The 24145-nt window shown below is 48.2% G+C and overlaps 2 protein-coding genes across 3 annotated transcripts; both read left to right on the top strand.

Annotated features, from left to right (window-relative positions):
* The first annotated feature begins 292 nt into the window (after window positions 1–292).
* Window positions 293–11302, top strand: LOC116494510 (regucalcin). Of its 2 annotated transcripts, none has more exons than XM_032196430.1 (7): window positions 293–394; window positions 1047–1211; window positions 1857–2039; window positions 3012–3227; window positions 4551–4682; window positions 10054–10208; window positions 11027–11302. In XM_032196430.1, exons 2-7 carry the CDS (start codon window positions 1049–1051, stop codon window positions 11075–11077), a joined length of 900 nt encoding a protein of 299 aa, XP_032052321.1. In that variant the 5' UTR covers window positions 293–394; window positions 1047–1048; the 3' UTR covers window positions 11078–11302. The 2 variants fall into 2 exon arrangements, with proteins under 2 accessions (XP_032052321.1, XP_032052329.1); XM_032196438.1 differs by lacking the exon at window positions 293–394 and adding an exon at window positions 757–783.
* A 788-nt stretch (window positions 11303–12090) lies between these two features.
* LOC116496513 (regucalcin-like) lies at window positions 12091–23356 on the top strand. The gene is made up of 8 exons (XM_032199714.1): window positions 12091–12119; window positions 15158–15302; window positions 17844–18012; window positions 18338–18520; window positions 20229–20444; window positions 21692–21823; window positions 21967–22121; window positions 23306–23356. The coding sequence occupies exons 1-8, from the start codon at window positions 12091–12093 to the stop codon at window positions 23354–23356; spliced, it is 1080 nt and encodes a 359-aa protein (XP_032055605.1).
* Window positions 23357–24145: the final 789 nt, after the last annotated feature.

Here is a 24145-nt window from a genome sequence, read left to right as displayed (position 1 = left end):
ATTCTGTTTATTCATTTTTAAAAATCTCTTCTTTCCTTGTAAATTGTATACAAACAACCAAAAGCCCACCAGCTGCTGCAGGCCTTTCTGGACGGGTGCTTTCTGTGTGGGCAGGCAGTGCTAACGCGCTTGCCTCAGGTCTGGGCTGAAGCCCTGCGGTGCGTTACATGACACCACAGCGGGGACAGAAAAACTGAGGCTTAGCATGGGCTGCAGTAATGCTACACAAGCCCGTAAAATAAAAAGCCAAAGTGCTTAGGCACGATGACAGTACGCTGATAGGCAGTGTGTCGGTGTTACTCTGAGGGAAGCCTGCATGAAACACGGCGTGGTGGTGAGGTTGTGTCGCCCGTCAGCTTCCCAAAAAGAAAAGGAGCCAACTGAAATCCAAGGGGTGAGTGCCTGTTGCACGGACAGAGGTAACCCATTAGGGGTGCTTCAACAGCAGGAAGAAGTAGGGTCTGTGAGGAGCTAAGAAGCCACTTTTACATCATGGATCCCCCCGGGGGCGACCGGACCCAAGCCCCAAGGTGATCCACCACGTCATGGGGCGCTGGCACTAGCACAGCCGGGCACCCCAGCCACAACACCCGCAGGCTCCCCATGGCCACGGAGCCCAGCCCACCATCCCACAGCCCCCATGGGGCCGGGGGCAGCCTCAGGGCCCGCTGTGGGGCGGCGGGGAGGGCCCCGGGCCCCGGCGGAGCGCGGCCGCCCCCCAGCCCCCGCCTCCCGCCCCATAAAAGCGGCGGCCGGGGCCGGCGGGCGCCCTGCTGGCAGCAGGTAGGGCCGCGGCGGGCGCTTCAGTTTATTTTATTTATTTGTTTATTATTTTTTACTTTATTTTTATTTTTTACTTTATTTTTATTTTTTACTTTATTTTTATTTTTTACTTTATTTTTTTTTATTATTATATTTCTAACGACCCGCGGTGGGTGGGAGGAGGAGCGGCCGGGGAGGGCTCGGTGAATGGGGCGTGGGGGGGGGGGGGCGCGGGTCCGGGGCTTTTCTTTTGTCGTGTCGTGCCATGTCGTGCCGCCCCGCAGGCATGTCGTCCGTCAGGGTGGAGTGTGTCGTGAGCAGCGGCTTCGGCATCGGCGAGTCGCCGGTGTGGGACGAGAAGGAGGGCGCCCTGCTCTGCGTCGACATCCCGGGCCGGCGGGCCTGCCGCTGGAGCCCCGGCAGCGGGCAGCTGCAGGCCGTGGCCCTGGGTAAGGCGCTGCCCGGGCTCTGCCTCGGGGCAGCTCCTAAAAACCTCCGTTACTCGGCTGGCAGTGTCCCACCATTCCAGGTTTTCCTCACACTCAGTAAAACTGTTACCTAATTGCACCTCTGTATAGCTATAAAGACAAAAAATGTTACTTATCTATTTATTTTTTAATTAAAGTGTTGGTGATCAGTCCCGTGCACGTTCCTAAATCTCATCTGGTAAATACTACCCCCAGATTTTATTGCTCTATTTAAAGTTGTTATTCCTTACGTTACACCTGATTGAGGCCGAAATACTATCTCCACGCACATTTCTCTCTTTTTTTTTTTTTAAACTAATTCCTTTATAATAACCTGCAATTGAGGTTTTACTGCATAACAGTGTAAACTAACCGTGGAGCGTTTCCCAATTTTCTGCTTTGCTTTAACCCTTGGACAGCGCTGCCACTCCTCAAGTGTGCTTTTGGTGCTGCTGGAGGCATGTCTGAGCTGCACGGCATCGTGACCTGTCGCAGTGCAGTTCGTGGGTTGTTTCTCATGCCTGTGGTCCAGAGTGAACTGCTTGCGTGTCTAAAGTGAGCGGCAACTGGGTAGGAAAGAAATGTCTTCATAGCACATGCCTCTTGTCCATCGCACCCTGTTTCTAGATGCTCCTGTGAGCTCCGTGGCCCTTCGGAAATCGGGGGATTATGTCGTCACCCTGGGCACCAGGTTCGCTGCTTTGAACTGGAAGGAGCAGCAGGTAACCACCATCGCGCACGTGGACAAGGATAAACCAAACAACCGATTCAACGACGGGAAGGTGGATCCCGCGGGGAGGTATTTCGCAGGTACGCTGGGTCTGCTGCCTGTCTCCTGCTGCTCCCTGCTGATCCGCTCCTCCCCTTGGGTTTCACAGACCACAGGCAGCGATCGGTTGTAGATGCAGTAAGTGTTCATTCAGAGTTGATACATACATATAAATACGAACTACATAGTTCACGTATATATTTGTAGCTTATAGGCGAGTTGTTGTTTTTTTTTTTGTCTTCAAGCAGAGTTTAATCCCATTTAGAAATGCATTTATATCACCTGGCCAACATATTATCAGAACTATTTTTGTAAAAAAAGGCCTGCGATTTAGAGCCCCCTTAGTTTAAGGCACTGACTTTGTCTCCTCCCTGTTGGTGTACTGGTTTTGATTGCTCGTAAAGAGCCAGCAGAAATGCTGGAGAAGAGAAGGGTCAGGGTATCTTGTCCATGGGTACGAGTACCTGGTGGGAAGACAGAGCCAGGTTCTGCTTGGAGGTGCCCAGTGACAGGACAAGCAGGAATGGACATAGGCAGAAATTAAGGAAATCGTGTTTAAATGTTAGAAAGCTCTTTTAGTGGTAATCTACTAAGATAGTCAAAAAGTGGCACAGGTTGCCCCCAGAGGCAGTGGAGTGTCCATCTGTGGAGGTATTGAAGACTGGACATAGCCCTGAGCAACCTGCTGTACCTGACCCTGCTCTGAGCAGGTTGCTCAGGGCTGTTCAGGTGTGTTGGAAGATAAATGCTGCCCTCACCTTTCTTAATTTCTGAGTGACCGAGTAAAGCATTTTGCAGAAGTCACACTGCATGCCACTTCTGTCACAGTTCAACAGACAAAACAAAGGCTCTGTGTTGAAATCTGCTAAGTGCAGCACTTCTGAAATCTGCCTTTCTCTTTTGTTTCTAACTCAGTTTCTTCCCTGAACTTCTGAAGCCCCCCTTCCTTCTGCAGACCCTGGGGAGAGCCCGCTCACTCTGAAGATGCTTTCCTCCCCGTTGTCTCCACACAGGTACGATGGCTGAGGAGATTCGACCCGCTGTGCTGGAAAGGAACCAAGGCTCTCTGTATACACTTTGCCCCGACCTCTCCGTAGTGAAGCACTTTGATCGGGTGGACATTTCTAATGGGCTGGACTGGTCGCTGGATCACAAAACCTTCTTTTACATTGACAGCTTGTCCTACTCGGTGGACGCCTTTGATTATGATATCCAAACTGGAAAAATTGGTATGAATCGTCCTATTTTAAAATACGCACTTGTGCTTGAAGATTGTGGTGTTGGTTTTCATGGTGGTTATTACCAAGAAGATGAATTCTGATCTGAGATCTGAGAGCACTTCTTCAGAATCCTCTGTAGAACAAAGGAGCAGAAGCCATATCAAAACTCGTCTGTGCCCACATAGGCTGCCATCTCAAACTAGTCAGAAGCTGTTGCTAACATTATAAAATATTTAAATCGCATGATGGGGTTTGAGTAGTAGTCTGGAGTGCTGTTATTAAACATGATGCGTATCTGATCTTCCTGTGTAAAAAGGGCAAAGTGTTTCTTGTTAGATTTTGCAGATGGGTAGATTTCCGTGGCTGCATGAGTCTGACTTTTGCAATACCTCTGCTATGCTTCTTTAGATTTTTTTTTCACCCTATTTTGTTTTTTTAAACCTCAGCTCTTAAATAAAGATCCTGCAGACAGAGCTAAGCAACAACTGGAGAGCAGTAACTCAAAGCTCTTCTTCCTTCATTTATTTAAAACAAAACAAAACACGCCCTTAAGGGCTTCTACAAGCTGGGGCAAAAGAAAATTCCAGTGACTTGGACTAAGAAATTGCTTTTGAATACATGGGCTGCAGAATTTCGCTTTAAAAGAGCCCTGTAAATTTCAAATTTAGTTAGCTTTAGCAGTGTGAATTCAGAGTTATTTTCGGTATAGCATCTTGTCCTGGTGCCTCTGCTATGTTTTTTGGTTTACAATTGAATTTTTCTTTAGGAAGTGGTGTGGTCTCCCCCCTTCTTTTTCCGTGGGCAATCTGATAATTCCTAGGAGCACAAGGGAAACTCATTAAAAGTATTGCAACATATGAGAAACATTGAAGTTGTCAGAGCATAAAATAAACAATGTTGGAAAGTTGGTTTTAATTTTCTTTAATAACAGTGGATAAAAGTTCAGATAGAACTATTTGTTTTTAAGTTGACAGTGTGCCTTTGAAGTTGATGCTTTTCCTAACTCTCTGTTTATATAAACTCTCAGTTTATATATCTGAAGGTCAGCTTTGTGTTGGACCAATGATTATTGGCACGTTCCAGCAATCTGTTTTGAAAGTCTTTTCTGTTTGAAAGTTCAGTTTCTCTGACTGGAAGCAACTCATACTTGGAAAAGTCCAATCTACCTTTAGAATACATAGTTCACGTCCTGAATATATGTATATAATATTAATTTATTCAGTTGCTTATTTGATATTGTGAGTAGGGAACATGAGCGGTGCACTAGAAAAGAGCATCAAAAAAAGGAACTACATTGTGTAATTTTGTTGTATTTTTTCTTCTATCTTGCAGACAACCGCAGGAGTGTATACAAACTGGAAAAAGAGGAGAGCATTCCTGATGGGATGTGCATTGATACGGAAGGCAAACTCTGGGTAGCTTGCTACGATGGTGGGAGAGTGATTCGTCTTGACCCTGAGACAGGTAAGCCCTTGCAAAGGGTGGACTTGAATTTTGCAGAATTCAAACAAAGAAAAAAAATGCAAGGAGTATGTTTTTTTTTTCTTTCCTCCATACAGAAATGGTACGACTTCTCTTTTTAAATAATTATTTATTTTTTCTTTCTTTTTTTTTTTCTCTTTTTATTTAGCAGTTTTATGTTTCTGCTCCTAAAAGTTCGCTTCATAAATAAGCCATTGTTCCAAGCCTCCGTTATGTTGGAAAAGATAAAGTTGCTGAGAGGGATTGCCATTATATGTGTTAGAATAGAATAAATAGTTGAGTTGGAAGGGACCTACAAAGATGATCAAGTCCAACTGCCTGACCACTTCAGGGCTAACCAGAAGTTAAAGCACATTACTGAGGGCATTGTCAAATGCCTCCTGAACACCGGCAGGCAGGGGCAGCAACCACCTCTCTAGGAAGCCTGTTCCAGGGTTTGACCTCCCTCATAGTAAAGAGATTTCCCTAATCCCAGCCTGACCCCCCAGCACAGCTCTGTGCCGTTCCTGCGTGTCCTGTCACCAGTGCCCAGGGAGCAGAGACCGGCACCTCCCTCTGCACTCCCCTCCTCAGGACGCTGCAGAGAGCCCTGGGGTCGCCTCTCGGCCTCCTTTCTCCCGGCTGGGCAGCCCAGGTGTCCTCAGCCTCTACTCATAGGACTTGCCTTCCAGCCCTTCCACCGGCTTTGCTGCCCTGCTCTGGACACTTCCAAGTACCTTAACATCCCTTTTCATGTTGTGGAGCTCAGAACTGCACAGTATTGAAGGTCAGGCCGCACCAACACCACACAGCATGTACTGGTTTGTCTCACAGTTGATAACTTGTCCAGGATGCTGTGAGGGATGGCATCAAAGGCCTTACTAAAATGCAGAGAGATTACATCCATCGCCTTCCCTTCATCCACCAAGCAGGTGACCTTATCGTTGAAGGAGATCAGGTTACTCAGCCAGGGTTTTCTCTTCATGAACCCATGTTGACTAAGCCTGATAATAGCTTTGCTCCTTAAATACCCATTGATAGCACCCAGGATCATCTTCTTCGTGACTTTTCCAGGGACTGAGCTTTGACGGGTTTGTAGTTTTCCAGGTCTTCTCTCATACCCTTCTTGTAGATCAGTATAACGCTGGCTAGCTTCCAGTCAGCAGGGACTTCTGCAGCCTCTCGAGACCCTTGGTAAATCGTTGAGGCTGGCCCAGCTGTAACATCTGCTAACTCATTCAGCACTTTGGGGTGAATCCCATCAGGCCACGTGGACTTAGGAACATTCAGCTGATACAGCTGCTCCCTTACAGACAGTTCTGGTGGCCACAAATCAAAAGACATTGCTCCTCCTGTCACAGTCCTCCGACTCAGAGGCCACCTGCTGTCACCTATCCCATGAGGCCTTCTCTGTTCTCAAACAACAGGTTTAGGAGGGGCACTTTTCCTCAGTAAGTACCTGTGACAGAAAATTACCTTCAGCATGCTTTTGGAATTCCCCAGCCTTCCTCCCTGTGGCTGTATGGTACTCCCAGCTTATGTCTGGGAACTTGAAGTCTGCCATAAAGATAAGGGCAAATGATCCAAAGACTTCTGGTTGCCTATCAAATAGCTCAGCCATGCTATCAAACCCAGATGGAGGCTTAATAGCAGATACCCGTGATGACATCCTCTTGCATCCGTCAAAGAGTTAGCATCCTCTTGTGTCCAGTGTTCACCATATTGATGATAAGAGACTTGGAAAAATACAGATAAGCCACAAAATTTCAAAGACGACTTAAGCCATTTCAAGTCTTGCTTTTTTTTTAGCATGGTGTTTTTTTGGGCTATTTTACTAAAGTTAATACAAGTCGCACATGCTACTGATGCCAGCAACATTTTTTTATGATTGAAAATTATTTACATGGTAAGTTTTGCAACTGAAACCATAAAAGTATATTTAATAGACTCGGTGGCATTTTATCGTTCCCACAGTAATGTGTCTTGGGCACACCCAAGACATTATTGAGCCCGTCACGTGTTGCTGCTCCCATTTCAACTTTGGTGGTCTGCCAGGCATGATTTAGTCTGGGTATAAACACTTGTAAAGAGAGAGAGAGACTGCACCACGCTGTCTGCGAGATGGGAGCTTGGTTTTGACAGATTCCAGACAGCATGGGCTGCACCGAGCTGCTTTTGGGGTCTCTTGAACCCAGGTCCTGCCCTAACAGAAGTAATGGGGTTTTGTGAGGCTGCAGGCTCAGGGATGCCAGCTTCCCTTGGTGTGTGCCCCTGCCACAGCACGCTGCAGACCCCGACACACGTGTCAGGCTGCCACCTCTTCCAAATTCTGCAGAGCCTCTTAACTGAGGCTCAGGCAGTGTTTTTCCCATCGCCGTTTTATTTATACCCATCCAAGGCCCTGCCAGCCTGCGGGACTTCCTCCTGTCCTGCAGAGCCTGCTCCACAAGCCTGGTAGGATGAAGCTTCAGCTGGGAGATCCCAGCAGCTCTGGGACCTGTTCCTGGTCCCTCCTCCTAGAGGGCAGAGCACACCTGGGCAAGCTCCAGCAGCCCTGTGGATGCCCTCACAGAGCACTGGACTTTACCATTTTCCTCCCCGGTTCCCTGTTTGTACCTTTTTCCTTGTAGGCTCTCACTTTCTTCTTTTTTTTCATTTTTCTTCCCTTTCCTGCACCCTTTTGGAAGGAGGTAAGGTGTTTTTTTAGGGGAAAGCTAATAACAATAGTGTCCATAAGCAGATATGTAGGGAGAGTGTAAGAACAGGGGAGGTGGGGTACACAGCTTAATGCTCTCCCAGCTTCCTGCTGTTTTCATGTCAGGGTCTTCCTGAGCTGGATGTGATGTCTGGTGCACCTCTAACTGCCAGTGCATTTCTCATCCATGAACTTGTCCTGTCTCCCTTCAACCACGTGAAGCCCTGAGCACCCACGGTGAACAGCAGCAAGAAGTTTCACAGGCTGCGTGTCCACGTCAGAAGGAGCCTTCTTTCTTTTGAAGTAGTCTGTGAAATCTGCACTTTGCACAATTCCGAGGGAACTGTGACTGCTTAGGGAGGTGAACCAGACGGGTTTGAAGATGACTCCATGAAAAATCTCTCAGGTGCAGATTTCCTTGCATCTCCAGGAAGATGACGCCCATCTCAGAGTTCTGTAAACAACATCTTCCAGGCTGTCTCTGCTGAGACGTCTCTGCAAGCACAGTCAGGGTCTCTCCCCTTATCTCAGGGGCTCATGCCTCTTCTCCTACAGCACATTTTCTCTCTCTGAATACCATTCTTGCTCCTTTTTGCCCAGACTTGCTGTCAGCCAATTTCTAGGGTGGCCTCTGGAGTGTTGTATAAGACACCGTGTAACCCATGCAGCCATGTAATCCCTCTACTTCCAGCTGACTGGATAACCACAAAGTGCTGCGGGTGCCAGTTGGCAGGAGCATCGCCTTGGAGCTCGCTTTGGTCCTCGTCACTCCCAGGCAGCGGACAGGACTTGCTCTCTCCCAGTTTTCTATGTATTTCTATATATTTTGCTCTTCTTAGGGGAAAAAAGGAGGTAACCAGATCTGTCTATAATCTCTGACACTCTGACCACCATTACACTGATTGTGATTGTGACTTTTTTTATTTCTTTACTTTTGTTTTTTACTTTGGCCGCTGTGGGTGGGTCAGTGCCAAATAAGCTTGTTATACAACACCAGGAATCCCAAAGTCAGACTTCCCTGGCTATTACGTACAAGAGGCTCTTTCGCCGCTGCTGGCTTGCTATTTTCTTTCATTTATTTTGGAGTTAAAAGCAAGGCAAATTAAAAGTGCCCAGCCCATGTGTCAGGGCATTCAGCAATACAAAGGCAATTCCATTCGTCCTTCTCAGCCCCGAGTTTTGGATAGACTGGTTACATTCCTTCTAGCAAGTGAAATGGATCAGGAGATCTCCCTTAGTCCTGCAGCTTATGTTGCACACCCAAGCTGTCTTCCCACACCAAACCAGAGCCTGAACTGTTCATGGAGAGCAGCAACTGGTGGGGTCTGAGCTGAAACTGTGCCAGGACTGCACCAGCAGCTCGGTAGTGTGGCCCTGTGCTTGTGCACTGCTTGGTGATCTGGTACAGGTGAAGCCATTTGGGCTGTGCTTTTGTACCTTCACCGCTCATTGCAAAAGGCCAAGGCACAGTGTGTTGGCTGAGGCAAAAGGTTTGGGACACATAAAAGGGAAGACAAGGGTAGATACTTTGATGAACACGTCCTGGGAAATAGTGCCCAGCTCTGGAGCAGACCAAAAACTTCTCACAACGTGTTAAGTGGACCAAACTTCCCATTTTCTTCTTTCCATTTCTTCTTTCTTTCTTTTTCTTCTTCTTCCCATTGTCAAAGTTTCTGTCCCGTTGTTTCAACATGCCATGGACCAGTCAGTTGCTGTAAAGGGACCAAGCCTTCTGCACATATAAATGAGGGGCCAGGGAAATCACGTATTTTGTATGAGATCACATATTTGACATATTTTTTGTATGCGATCACATGAATACAAAAATGAATATATAATATTTTTGTATTCATGTGCTTTAGTGTACTTCCAGAAAGAGAAAGTCAATTGTAGGTAAATAAAGCAGGCATAATGAGTACGAGCCATTATTATATTGCCCAGGTTTGGGAGGAATTTTAGAAAAATTTGCTTTGAAGTGCCTCAGCAATCTGCTGGTTGGTGCCAGGGGCACTCTGTTTACTACTGTCATTAGGATGGTAGTTATTTGTTGTATAATAAGTGCATAATATTGTTTATGGTTGCCCCGAGTTTTCTGTAAACTTCAGACGTGTCCCATGATCCCTATTTTATGCAAGCTTAATTTGAAAGGCTATTGAAATTGCAAGAAAATCTTCTAGGAATTAATCTTCCCTAACTTCAGGCGGTAGAGGCGTAGTGAGAGTTGCACGAGCTCTGCTCGCTCCAGGCTTCCTTTGTAGTTAAAATAGAGAAGTCAGCAGGTCTGGGGCGTGTTTCATGTGACCTGTTTTAAGGAGGAATTAAATCCCATTTCCATTGCCTGTATGGGCAGCCTAGATGATGAGCTCAGATGTAGATGTCTGTGCTGTGGATGTTAGCATTTAATTAGAGGACACGCTGGGTTTTGGGGCGGGATTCATTTGTGATAACTGAGATTGAAACTTGTCAAGTGATACACGGTCAACAACAAGGTGGTTTGCAGAAGTCTGCCTGCTTTGTCGCCGTGCTCATCAGTATGCTGAGGCACAGCAGGAGCCCTCCCTCGGCCCTGGGATTCCTTTTCGTGGAGCACCTGACTCCACGTTGGTTATTTGCAAGAATTTGTTTAAATCCCTTGCTGTAAGCAGACAAACAAGAAGCAGCATGAGTGTTTTTCTCCAGGAAAAAGGATCCAGACTGTGAAGCTTCCTGTTGACAAGACAACTTCCTGCTGCTTCGGAGGAAAGGATTATTCCGAAATGTATGTGACTTCTGCCCGCGACGGGATGGATAAAGAGTGGCTTTCACGGCAGCCGCAGGCTGGTGGGATTTTCAAGGTGAACGGTTCTTCCCCCTCCCGTTTCACAAGGCCCTTCTCCTCCTGCCCTTAGACAACAAACCAGTCGGAGCGGTGGGAAGCGGGAAGAGGGTGGTCATCAAGACATCAATAATACACGTTAAGCTATTCTTCATATCCTTGGTTCCTGTTGCAGATGGAGAGATACAGATGTATTCAGAGATTTGAAAATGCTTTTCGATTTGAAATGTTTAACTGGTCACATTCATACTAGCAAGTAAAATGGACCAAGAAGTGCCCTGTAGGTCCTGCAATATGTGGCATACCGTAGCTGATACTGCAAAGTTTCTGTGCCATCACCTCTTTCTGCTGCTCCCCCGCCCAAGAGGGAGTTTTCTGTCTGTTACAGGAAGAAACATGGCATGTTTTGTGTCCTAAACAATGGCAGATAAAAACGTCTGCTTTTATTTACATTCTACTTAGTTCTAACTAAATTCTCTCTTTAAAAAATGTCACTTTGGGATTGTTTTTTCAAAGCCCTAGTCTTCCATATAGGTACATACCAAAAGTTACATTGTAAAGTGCAGAATTAAGGCGTAGTAGTATCTGAGAAGAGGGTTTTGGGGAATGGACGATGGACTGAGGAACAGACTGTGGCCTGTGGTTGCTTAGCTTTAGAGAAGGAGCACAGGTTGAAATTCCAGGCTGTGACGAGCTGCAGTATACAACATACAGCAGTATGTCAAGTTGGACACGGTCCTTTTCTAAATCAGAGCATGCCTGGTTTTGAAAGAAAAGCAAGTGTTTGGCAGTGGTGACTCATTGCATTTATCTTCTTTCTTCCTCTTTTTTTGACAGATAACTGGGCTGGGGGTGAAAGGAATCCCGCCGTATGCATTTGCAGGTTAAATGCACACTCTTCAGAATGGAGTCCAGAAGACTGGCTGAAGCAAGACAAATCAGAAGGTCTTATGTGGGTGTTCAGCATCTTTTGCTTTGAAGCCATGACACGATTACAATATCTCATCAGGAAAGGATGAAAAGCTAATGAAATACGTGAAATATTTTTAAAATCATTTTTTTTTTTTTTTTACCCTTTAAACTCTGTTACTTTAAATATCTGATGGTATTTTTTTCTGTTGTAGTAAAAAGACTCATCCTAATAAACTATTGAATATTGTAAGTTTCTTCTCTGATGGCATTTGTTTCAGTATCTTTTCTTCTTACTCCTTGTTCTTCTGTCTCATTTGCAATTATAGTACATTGATATATTGATTAAACTACTCGTAGTGACTCCTTCACATATTTTCTGGAGTTTCTCATAAAATATCCATTTGTCCCATGATGTTTCCAGCAACAGAAACATCAGTACTGATTGCTGGGCATCTGCGGCTTCCTTTTTACATTATGGTTTTACAGCCCTCAGCTGTGGCTGTGCTTAAATTAACTGATGGGCTGGAGCCCATCGTCTCTCCCCACCGCATGTCATTATGTTGCTTACTTTGTTTCAGATAATAACTTCACAATCGAACCACATCTTTGCCCATCCTTGGAAGATCTCGTCCTGTTTTGGGGAGATCTGTGGCGATAAAAAGCATTGGGTGGTGTTGGCCACGTGTGTTTTAAATAAAACCTTGCGTGCACCTCCCTCCCTCCCACTGGACCAAACGCTCCCAGAGCAGTGTCTCCAAGCCCCCTGAGCGTGCAGGGGGTGACTCAGCAGCTGTCTGGCTGCTGGATGACACCAAATCCTTGGTGCTGCTTTCAGCCAAGGGGCGTCCAAGTAACCCTTTTCCCTCACTAAAGTGTGTGGGGGGTAAGTCTCATCTGCTGGAAGAGCAGGAGGTTTAAGCAGCTCACTTCAGGGCAGAAGGTGAGGAGCAAGGTGATGAAGGAAGCTGGGGCTTCTTCGAGCGTCCACCATGCCTCCACTGGCTTTACATGTGGCAAGGTAAACTCAAAGCACAGCAGTGAGGGCGTATGAGGTGAGGGAGATGGAGCGTGTGGCTAATTTAGGGCTGTGATCTCCGAAGCCATGAACCTAGTGATAGCGGCAGCTTGGGAGCTGTGCTGTAGGGCAGCTGTGGTTGAAGGCTAATGGGTGGCCGGAGATGCAGCGGAAAATAAGCAGACACAGGCAGAAATAAGCTCCCTGTACCCTAGCCATCATGCTGCAGAGGTTCCTGCGCTTCAGTCTGTGTCTCTTGCTTATTCGGAAAAACAAAGATGTGGAAAATCACCAGCCAAGAGGCACCCAGGAGACCCGGGGAGGACACGCAGGGATTTTAGGGAGAAACACCACCTCCCCTTTCTGCAAGATCACCCGTGGGGCTTCGTGCCCCTGGCTTCACAGGCACCGAGAGGTGAGGAAGAGCCAGCTGTGCCAGCAGAGCCGTTCCTGCAGCGTTACCAAACCCACCGGGCCCACGCAGCCTGCGGGGCCGAGGCCGTGGCCCTTGCAGCACCCCAGGGGCCTGACTGGGATCTCGTGATGGAGCACCCAGTCCCCAGACGGGCTCAGCAGCTGCTGCTCCCCAGCCTTTCCCTGCCGGCTCCCTCCGTGGGGAGGCTTCTTGGCTTTTGTTTAATCCCTGCCTTATTAGCGGCACGCACCTCTCTGAGCAAGGACTGGTGCTGATTTAAATTGGGGTTGAGCAAGAGCGCACTGACAGGAGAGGCTGTATCAGGAGCAGCAGCTGCTGCGCCCTCAGGGGTTTTCTTCATCCTCGTGACCAAAATCTATAGTCATGGGTGAAGCATATTTATGCCCAGCCAAGCTGGAGAAATCCCAAATAATCCTTCGCAGGCAAAAGAGCTCTGCTTACATAAAAGCAGGCGGCACTGACCGCCCAGGGAGCTCCTGCTCTTCCTGACTGAAGATCAGGGAGGGACCAGGCCCTTCCTACAAAAGGGCGAAACCACAAGGAGATAAGCCTTCGCTGGAGTTTTGGGCAACGCCGTTGAGTGGGCTATTGCCGGGGTGAGTAGCTACACCTGTGCCCGTCTGGACGGTTTAATGACCGTGTCTTCATTAGCTCTACCCTTTGCTGCTGTTGCCAGGAGGGTGGGAATGATAGCTGCAGAAGATGACTGGCTGGCTGGAGGATGGCTTTAAGGGCAGGAGACGGCCAAATTGTATGCAAAGGAAGGTTTCCAGGGAGAGAACAGTTGGGCTGGACGCTCGAGGAGAAGAAGCTGCAGCAGGGCAATCTGGGGAGCGGTGACAAAGGGGAGCAGTGACAGATTCAGTAAATACTCGCGTGGTGGCGGTAACAAATGCAGCCCTATTGTCTGAGTGCATGCCCGTGGGTGAGAGCAGATGAGCAGCAGTGTTTAAATGCTGCGTTAATATGTATGGCGCGCCGATACACTCCCCCGACCGCGCTGCTGGGACAGACCTGGGCTCTATAAGAAGCAGCAGGAGCAGCGGCACCGGAGCAGCGCCAGGCAGCGGGAGGGGAGCGAGCCAGCCCAGAAGGAAGCACCGAGGGCTGGGGAGCCCTCAGACAGAGGTACAGGGGCGCGTGGCTGCCATCAGCCAACTTAGCTCTCTGTTTCTGCTTTGCAAAGCAGCCAAGTTAGAAACGGGTGAAGCGTGTGGTGGTGTTGAGTTGAGGAAATTGTTAAAATAGTGATTTGGCTGGGTGAGAGCAAGCGTGCACCTGTTGCTGCAGGGTCACACCGCTTGTCCCTGAGGTCCACACAGCCTTTGAGAGCAGCCTGCAGGAAGGCAGGCAGGGGGGATGTCCGCATGGTAGGTGGGGTGGGAGATGCCGCACCAGTAGACCAGGAGCTGGTGGGACTGGAATCAGAAGAACCCAAAGAGATGGTGCAGGATGGGGTGGGATCTGCGCTCAGCCTGGCACGGCCGATGGGGTTGCCTCCGAGCTGTTCATCAGCATGGGATTTCACACTATATATTTTTTTTATTGTGTCCAGGTGAGTGTTTCTTCCCATTGCATGACTTGATTTTACTCCGCCACGGCATGTGGAGAGGAAGTAACTCAAGTCACCTTAGGAAGAGTTGACTGGGAAGCATGGTTTTCTCCACTGAAATTCCTTTAGAAAAAAATGCTTTGGGATGTCTTTTGTAGAAAAAAAAAAGACTTTTTTTTTTTTTTTTTTTTTTTTTTTTTTTCTTTAAAGTTATAATTCAGGTGGGAAGAAGGAACAAATGCTGTGAGGGTGGGCAGAGATGGAGGGGCCGTGCCGGCAGCCTGGGTGGCAGTGCAAGGGCAGCCCGCGGCTGGTCCCTACCTCTGGCACGACCGCGCTGCCTGAAACGCAGGCATTTGGCAAAGGATTTGGCCAAAGGATTTGGGTGGGAAGGATTGCCAGCTTTCTGCTGAGAAACGCTGGAGTTTGGCTTAGGGCCGTAGGTTTTTTTAATCTCTGCATTTGGCTAGGTGATGACTACGTCGGGATAATCCCGGGTCAAATGCGGTTATTTGCTTATCTGGGAGAAGCTTTCATCCCGTGGGCCACGTGAGCGCCAAATTAAAGTGTTTGCTTGGTTCTCACACAGGCAGAGAAATGCATTGCTGGTTCCTGTGCTGGTTCGGGACGGGCCCTGCCAGCACCCCAAGGCCCCAGAGCTGCAGCAGCCCGGGCTGGGCACCTCGCGGGGCAGCCGGCGGCACGGCCGGGAGCGGGAGCCAAGGCTCGATGGTGATAGCACAGCTTCATCACGGGAATAATCTTCCCTCGCCGTTCAAAGCAACTTATGCTACAAAACCCTCCCCTGTGTCTTATCAACCTGCCCTTTTTATCATCCGAGACGTTTATTTGCCCCTAAATTTGGGGAGAGCGGGCTATCCCCGGGGCACACGCGTGGTGCAACGCCTGTTTTCCTCAGCTGCTCTCACGACAGGAGCAAAGCGCTGAGCCAGGGCTTTTCCCTATCACATGCCTGGCTGCTGGCACTGCCAGCCGGGCCGTTCAGGAGGGGCTTGGTGCGTGCCTCATTGCTCAGCTGCCTGCTGACTGAAGGGGAAGCGCGGCAGGTTACCTGCTGGCCGCAGATAGCATCAGCGATTGCGCCTTGTTAAGCGGCTCCCCAAGCAGCAGCCGGGTTCATTGGAGCACTGCTGGAGAAGAGGCAGCAGCCCAGGTCTCGCAAGGCTTTCCTCGGCAGGTGTGGTGTTTTGGTTCGCTGCCGAGTGTCGCATTGGTGCCCTACGGCTTGAGAGAAGTATTCAGCTGCTGGACCCAGGGAAAATGTGCTTAAAATTCCTTGGTTTGCACGGGCTGCCGTATTCTTCTCAGCCTCCAAACCGTGACAACTTTATATAGTGTAACTTGGAGAGCGTGGCAGTGACACCCATCAGCCCTGTACGGGCTTTAGGCACAATTCCAGGAGTCTGAAATGCCAATAAAATTGTGCAGAGTGGATGCAGCCAGGGTGACTGTGACATTTTTAGCCTCTTGTATTTCTCTTTGGGGAGCACATGGCAGGATTTGGTGGTTTCTGCTTGGAATTGCTGTTTTTCCTGCATGCTTGTCTCTGATGCATTGGTGCTGCGGCCAGCAAGCCAAGAGGTGCCGCAAAAGAAGATGCGGGGCAAAAGGATGCCTCGAGGTGATGAGCCCGGGGTGTTTTGAACAGCACTTTTTGGGGTTGATTCATCACTGGTGGTGGGACTTGGTGCCATATGAAACAGCTGGTGATGAGGTGGGTGCGTGCGCCTTGGGATGGGTCTGTGAATCAGTGCCTTGTGGTCCCTTATCTGCTGGCCCCGCTTTTCTGCAGCAGGAGGGGGATCCCACGGAGGTGAGTAGGTCTCCGCTCACCAGACCATGGCTCAATGACACGGTGTGGGCAGCGTTAAAAGTCTCTGAGCATCAAGTCAAAAATATTGCAGCCACACGGCACCAAACTTCAGCCCCACAGAAACTCACTCCTCCAGCTCCAGCACGGCTTAACAGGTTTTAGAGGGTTCATTTTTGCTGGCACCTCGTGACACAGCCTCATTTATACTTCAGAGCCAGTGTTACCTGAGCATTTCTATGCTGGAGCCTGGCCATTGTGGCTGGTATCAAAGCGGAGACCCGGAGACGCTCAGCATATATTGCATATAAATGGTATGTAGACGTGGCACTTGGGCAAAAAAAAATGATGAGGTTGAGGAACTACCACCCCATCCCATAATGCAGGTGTGCAAAATCACTTCCTAGCCTGCGTGTTGGCTGTGTGGCCTCAGCATGTTCTTCTGACGCTATTTTTGGGGACAGGTGGATACATACAGTTTTAGTTTGGGGCCCCTCGCTACAAGAAGGACATCGAGGTGCTTGAGCGAGCCCAGAGAAGGGCAATGAAGCTGGTGAGGGGCCTGGAGAACAAGTCCTACGAGGAGCGGCTGAGGGAGCTGGGCTTGTTCAGCCTGGAGAAGAGGAGGCTCAGGGGCGACCTTATCGCTCTCTATGGGTACCTCAAGGGAGGCTGTAGCGAGGTGGGGGTTGGCCTGTTCTCCCACGTGCCTGGTGACAGGACGAGGGGGAATGGGCTTAAGTTGCACCAGGGGAGTTTTAGGTTGAATGTTAGGAAGAACTTCTTTACCGAAAGGGTTGTTGGACACTGGAACAGGCTGCCCAGGGAAGTGGTGGAGTCACCATCCCTGGAAGTCTTTAAAAGACGTTTAGATGTAGAGCTTAGGGATATGGTTTAGTGGGGACTGTTAGTGTTAAGTCAGAGGTTGGACTCGGTGATTTTGGAGGTCTCTTCCAACCTAGACGATTCTGTGATTCTGTGATCTGGGGGGAAAAATAAAAGCTGTGTTGTCTGAGCCTTGCCTTGTTGTGCAGAAAACAGAGCAGTCCCTGGTTCCCATGTGCGAGCATTTTCACTCCTGGTGATTGCTGGCTCTTCCCGCTTACTTTGAAGCATATTAGTGCTAATTAATTATCTGCAAATCTTATCCTTGACTCACCTGCTGGGAAACAACGCCTGCACTGAGGCAGCAAGCTGTAGGAAGAACATGGTGTCAGGAACTGGCTGGCTCCCAGGGAATCTCTCCCATCTCTGGTGGGCGGGTGCAGCGGCGGCGTCTCCATCAGCGCTGAATGAGGGAGCCACCGGGGCCCCTTTTGTTTTGTAACAGCTGAGTTGTGGAAGTTATTGCTCAAATCGCAGGTGGGGCCAGCGCCAGGCAGCGGCCAAGCCCCGAGGAAGCAATATGGGGTGATGTGGGGCAGAGGGATGCAAACAAGACGGATTTTTGGAAAGGATCCTGGGGAGGGATCAGCCCTCTGTGGGAGCGGGGACCCAGGATGGGAGCTCCACAGCGCTGGCAGCCTGCAGGTGGCATTGTACAGAGCATAATTAGCACATCTGCGTTGATGAGGCAGAACTTCTCTCCTCTGCGATGAGGCTTCCCCCAACCATGCCCAGCTCCTGCCCACGTCCTGTCCTGCAGTCTTCTGGGCTTTCCCTGGCACTTCTCACCTGGGAGAAGTTTGCTCAGGAGGAGCCTTGGCTTCCTGAGCCCAGTCCCAGCCCAGGAGGTGCTAGGGTAGGATGAGAGGCCACAGAGATGTCACGGGGGCCTCCTAAATCACTCCATTTTGTGGGATTTGGGGGCTTTGCCGTTCACAAATCCCACTTCTAAGCGTTGTCATTACAAACTTCCCCAGAGCGAGAGCTTTTCACGCAGTCTGTTACTGACTCTCTTCCCCTCAGGCCATGTGCTCCTCCATCAGAATTGAACCCGTGGTGAAGGAGAAGAACAGGATGGGAGAGTGCCCGGTCTGGGAGGAACGGGAGGACGCGCTCGTCTACGTTGACATTAACTCCCAGAAAGTCTGCCGCTGGAGCGCGGCCACCGGCGAGGTGCAGAGCGTGGCTGTGGGTAAGGGGCCGCTGCCTTCAGGGCCATTCGCTGCTCCGCCTCGTGAGTCTGATCCAGGTCTGCAGGGGAAAAGGTGTGGTCCTAAGGGCTGTGTCTGCACAGAACGGGGAGAGAGATGGAGAACACAGAGATGGCGAGCTGTGCTCCTCAGGGGAGGATGTTACAGACATCTGCAGAAACGTTGGCCTTGCTCTGTTGGCATCAGCTCGGCCTTTCCTGGGCCAGGGATGCCCTGATCAAGTCCTCAATGAGGTGGGGTGGGGTGGGGTAGGGCCCACTGCTGGCCCCAGAGGTGCCCATCGTCTCCCATCCCTCTTTCCCGCAGATGCCCGCGTCGGCTCGGTGGCACTGCGGCAGTGCGGGGGCTACGCCATCGCCCTGGGGAAACGGTTTGCCTTTCTGGACTGGGACACCCAGGTGGTCACCACCATCCTCGAGCTCGAGCAGGATAAACCCAACAACAGGTTCAATGATGGGAAAGTGGATCCAAAGGGGAGGTTTTTTGCTGGTAAGTCACCGGCAGAAATTTTCCCCGGAGCAAAGAGGAACTAACGAGGGTGTGTTGTACACAGTGCACTTTATTCCAGGTTCTTGATTCCTTTGTTGAATTCCCCACAAAACCCACTGCCGCCAGTGCAAGCCATCGTGTGAGTAGTGTGCTCGGCTGCTGCTTCAGCCTCCAGTCACCCAGGAGAGGCGGATAAGTGGTGCTGGATCCTTTGATCTAGATGAGGGCAGAGGCTGCCCAGAAGGGCCACCAGGCAGGAAAGCTCCGCTTCTACTTAGTAGATGGTGTTTCCCAAAAGTCTGCCTGTGCAGGCAGAGGAAAGCCATCAAAGGGCTTACCTGGGTGGGAAGGTTTCTGGAGGTGCAGAGGAGGATGTGGCTCCTAGACCAAAGCAGGTGCTGAGGCTCGCAGCCTTCAAATGCAAGCACTGCTCAGCCCATAGGAAAAGGTGCTGGCAGAGCAAGTGGGGCTGTTGCCACTGGCTGCAGTGCAGATAGGGACCCCTGAGGTTTTCCTCCTATCCACGCTGGGAGCAGGGAGCAACTGATGTGAGTGAAAATGGCCCTGCCAGTCAGCCACATCCTCTTATTTCAAATTTGCCAAAATCAGCAAATTCGTTTGGCTTCTGTTTGTGCTTTAGGGCTCACGTGTCACTAGAATGAGAATAGGAGAGAAGATAAAGTACACCTCTTTGTATACCTGTTCCTAGCTGTGTGTGACAGATCAATGATTTCAACAGCAGTTTTGGCCAAATGCTGTAAAACAAACTCAAGAAACCTTATAAAATGGGAGACCAATAGAAACAGATTGCCCCAACTGAAAGAAAATGTAAATGTTCCCTCTAGGGGTCTTAATATATTTCAGAGCTCTCTCCTTGGAGAAGGGTGAATCTGTAAGATTCACTTCTATAAGAGTGAAACAGAAATTAAATAACGAATGCAACACTGAGGCATAAATTAATTAAAAATATTATCTCACCTCTGTTGTTCTTCACTTGTGATATACAGCACCTGTATTTTAAGGTCACAGCCCATCTAAATAATAAAAGTAGCCTATAAATAGCAACAACAAGATCATATGATACTTGCCTACATCCTTGCTTCCTCTCATTGTGAGCAAAACCTCAGCACTTGGCGTCTTGTGGCTTTCTTTGTCTTTGGTGCCTACGACTGAAACCACACAGATGCAGAAACTCGCCTTGCTCTTGGCCAGGATCACTTCCCCAGGGGCAGCTTCTCCTGGACTGCTCCTTGTCTCCACCTCACCAGTCTTACTGCACCATTTAGTCCCGTTCTCATTGCCATGAAGAGGGCATTTTGCTCCTCTTCTATCATCCTGCTGTTTCCTGTGGGGTCTTTGCCATCCTCGGGTGTGTAGGACCTCTCCAGGCCCATTTCTGCAAGGTCTCTGTCCTTGCAGTGTCTCCATAGCTCAGCTGCTTTGTCGCTGGGGATGGAGATATTTTTGTCACCTTGGGATGGAGATATTTTTCTTCCTATTTTAGACAGCTTGGGAAATACATGCTATTGTAAGGAGGCATTCACTATCAAATGAATAGCAGGACATACCATGAAAGCTTAAAGAGCATAACAACAATATCTGGTGCTAGGATTTCTTATTAAAAGTTAAAGGTTTCTGATGGAGCATGAGGAAGTCACTCCTGTGGGAGCAAGCTGCTTCTTAATCAACACTCCTGCTTTCATTTCAGGTACGATGGCTGAAGAGACAGCGCCGGGGGTCCGAGCAAGACGACAAGGGGCTCTCTATACTCTTTTCCCTGATCTTTCGGTAATAAAACAGTTAGACCAGGTGGACATCTCCAATGGTCTGGACTGGTCCCTGGACCACAGGACCTTCTTTCACATCGACAGCCTGGCATACGCTGTGCATGCCTTCAGCTATGATGTGCACACTGGAAAGATCGGTACATGCACTTTTCTAAATTTGGTGACAAGTAGCATTATGGCTCTTTCTGCAGCAAGACCTGGGTGTGTAGTATCTTGTGATTTATCTGACAGATCTCGTATCTCTCAGCAGGCTGATCATGATTTTTCTCAAATTTAGGTATGGTGCAGGTGTATTTGGTGAGCCATCTTTTGACAGTCCTTCAGCTTTGGCATTTTCACCTGGATAGATGGCTCATATTTAGACCTGTCCAAGGAGCTGCAGGGACGAAGCCTTTTATACCGAGAATTAGCTTCTGTGATGCTGTTTACTCTTGAGTGCCATCTACTGGAATGCCTCAACTGTATTCGCTTCATAATTGCCAATACAGAATGAGCATGTGCATATCACAGAAATGTATTTAAAAAATCAAGTAATCATTGTGACTGAAGCTTAATTCTAAAGTTAAGGCTGCCTGCAGATGTTTGGCAAATTTCTCTTCAAGTCATTTTCTGGACAAAGATTTTTTATCGTAATATCTGCGAAAAGGAAATTCAAGTGAGAGCACAACTGATGTAGTGTCATTTTAAAACTGTGTGGAGTATTTTTGTGCTGTCTCAACCTGTTATGCTCCATAGGAATTTAAGAGGCTGAACTGCCTTTCCCTGTACTGTCATCTGTGTGAACCTGGCGAATTGATGGGTGAAAGCCATACAAAGTAACTGCAATTACTCAGATTTCTGTTTTCTCCTCTAAGATTTTAGGAGATAAGATTTCCAAAGAAGATATAACACAACTTTCCCTCTCAAATACAAAATCCTGATGAGGATGCATTCCCCAGGCTTGGCCCAGTGCTGGTGCCTGCATTTTTGGGTGGTGCGGTGACTGCAGGGCCTGCACCACAGCCCAGCCTGCCAAGCATGGTTCCTGGGTCTAGTCAAAAAAGGGGGCTTTGCTGGTCATGAAAATAAGTCCAGTCCTTGATCTATACCCAGGAGAGATGCCATTATTCGTGGGGTGCATCGCCCACAACAAGACTGCCATGAGCACCGCAGCCCAGGAGAAGCGGCTGTGCCTGGGAGGTTTGTCATGGGGACAGGGCCTCTGGTCCTCGCCCCTTGGTACAGGGCAGGAGTGCTCAGAAATGCCGACACGATATGAATTTTACAGCACATTTTTTCTCACAGAACATGAGCTTGCCTGCTGCCAAGAGCAGGGAAGCTGCCGGGTGGGGACCTGCTGGGCACCGGTAGCCCAGGTCACCCAGCTCCGCGCCTCTGCCCGCAGCCTGCCCCAGGCTCGTGTACTGCTTGGAGGAGGAGGAGGGGATGCCCGACGGGATGTGCATTGATGCCGAGGGGAAGCTCTGGGTGGCCTGCATCGATGCCGGGAGAGTGATCCGTGTCGACCCGGAGACGGGTGAGGCCTGCCCTGGTGGCACCTTGTTTGTGGGGACATGGCCTGACCTTCACTAACAGCAATTTCCCGTTTGCCTCCTCCCTACAAAAAGGGAATTGGGAAACAGTCTCTTTTTTATTTTTTAATTTTTTTTTTCCCTGCAGGAAAAAGAATCCAAACTGTGAGGCTGCCGACGCCGAGGATCACCTCCTGCTGCTTTGGTGGGAAAGACTATGCAGAGATGTACGTGACGTCTGCCTACGATGGCCTGGACGACGCCACCCTCGCCAAGGAGCCTCACGCAGGAAAGATTTTCAAGGTGATGGGTTTTGATTTTTTTTTTTTTTCCTTTTTTTTAAATCAGACCTGTCAGGCCTCACAGCTCCTATACTTGCATGTCTGTATAGCATATTCTGTAATATACTGTAAGGAGGAACTGGGTGTCACTCCTATTTCTTACTATAATTTTGTCAGTTTCAGAAATTCCTCTCCCTTAAATCTCAGTTTTCAGTTGTGCCAGGATATCTAAATATTTACATCACAGACTGCTAGTTTAAAAGTTAAATGCTTACATTCACCAGGGCAAAAAGTTGCATCCCCATCCCCAAAATTCGGGGACTTTTTTAGTCTGTTAAGTGCTACCTTTTAAATAATTAATAACTCATATTTTTGTCTAGGGTTCTTCAATGCAAAGCTTTTTTCTCTCATCATTTTGCAGTCCATTAGCAAAAAAGGAATTGGGAGAATAAAATGCTCCTCTGAAACAGCAATTACTGTCACTGAAAGTTGAGCATAACATGAAAGGGTTGGGCTGTTAGTGAGGGGAAATGGAAAAAAAATTAAACTTTATTATCAGTTTGGCAATAGGATGAAGACATGTTCCAGGAGGGACAGGGATCTAATCTGGGATCTGGGACCTCCTAACTGAAAGGGCATCCAGAACAGATTTCCCATGGCTGAGAAATGATAGATCTTTCAAGCAGACAATTTTAGGAGGTCACAGGAAAACTAAAGACCAAAAGATCATCATGAACCTTGTTTTTTTTTTTTTTTTCTTTTTTTTTTTTTTTTTTAATTTAATCTCTGTTCCTCAGTTCTTCAGCTATAAAAGGGAACTGATATTTTCTAAAACTCACATTTGTCTTGTACGGGCAAAGTAATTTAAAAGTTACTATGGCTTGTTTGGATAACACAGAGCTAAGTACCACATGTAACAGTCACAAATACCGTGTAAATTAGCAAAAGTCATGAGTGGTGCTTGATAATCTTGAAGATCTTAATGGTAAATGTTTCCAAAGGACTCCATGTAATGACTCTTTCTAGGTTCTTCTTGAAGCAGGGGACCCCTGATATAGGGATAGGTTGCTATGATATATTTTTGTACATTTGAATGTTTCCATTGGGCTCAGAGATTTATCTCCTTCCTTCCCTCCTTCCTATTTTCCTCTCTTCCTTCTTCCCTCCCTCTCACTTTTTTTTTTCTCTTTGTTTAACAGATAACAGGCCTGGGCGTTAAAGGGATCCCCCAGAATTTCTTTGCTGCTTGAACGCTAACACTAAATAAAAAAAATAACAATGGAGAAGTGCTTGCATCTTGTAGTAATTCTGACAAGAAGTCCGATGAACTACAGAATTCATCTGTGTGAGGATTTCTAAACCCATGCTTGCGAAGGTGATTGGAATTGAAGATATTGCTATACGATAGGTTGGAGAGGTAAAGTTAATGTGTTACATTTTGATATCTTTTTGTGACTTCACATAAAATGCTTCAAGCTCAAGCTTAGGGTGCTTTTGAGCTTTCTGATGGCCAGCTCTGGATTTTTGTGTCTGCGTTGTTCCTGAAGCAGACCTGACTCCCGTTTTGTCTCGTCATGATACAGTGATAGAGCAGCAATGATATGTCAGATTTTAATACATATTTTGAGTGTGATGCCTGGAACTGGACTGCATCTCTGCTGTGGAATTTCCCCCAGGGTATTTTCTTAGTGATCAGACTTATTTGTAGTATTCAGGCTCCGATTTTAGATCCTTGCTGGCCTGCTTCCATTTGCTTTGTCACAAATTTTTATCTTGTCTTTAGGACACCATTTATGCACTGAAAATAAAATACGCAGCCATATTTAAAAGGTGTCTATGGACTTTTTTGCTCTGCATTCAGTCATGAATGCAGAAAACATGGTGACCACCCACAGTCTGGATGCAAACAGGATGTGAGCTACCAGGATGGCCTATGGCACTAAAAACTGATGCTCCATAGAAATGACCTGGCAGAGGTCACATTTGGCACAGGCATGGACTTCCCTTTGCTTTCCATATCTTCTTATTGAATGCACAGCTTATTTC

This window comes from Aythya fuligula, chromosome 1 (genome assembly GCF_009819795.1).
Source record: "Aythya fuligula isolate bAytFul2 chromosome 1, bAytFul2.pri, whole genome shotgun sequence".
In the NCBI taxonomy this organism is placed as follows: domain Eukaryota; kingdom Metazoa; phylum Chordata; class Aves; order Anseriformes; family Anatidae; genus Aythya; species Aythya fuligula.
This window is presented reverse-complemented; position numbering and strand designations above follow the sequence as displayed.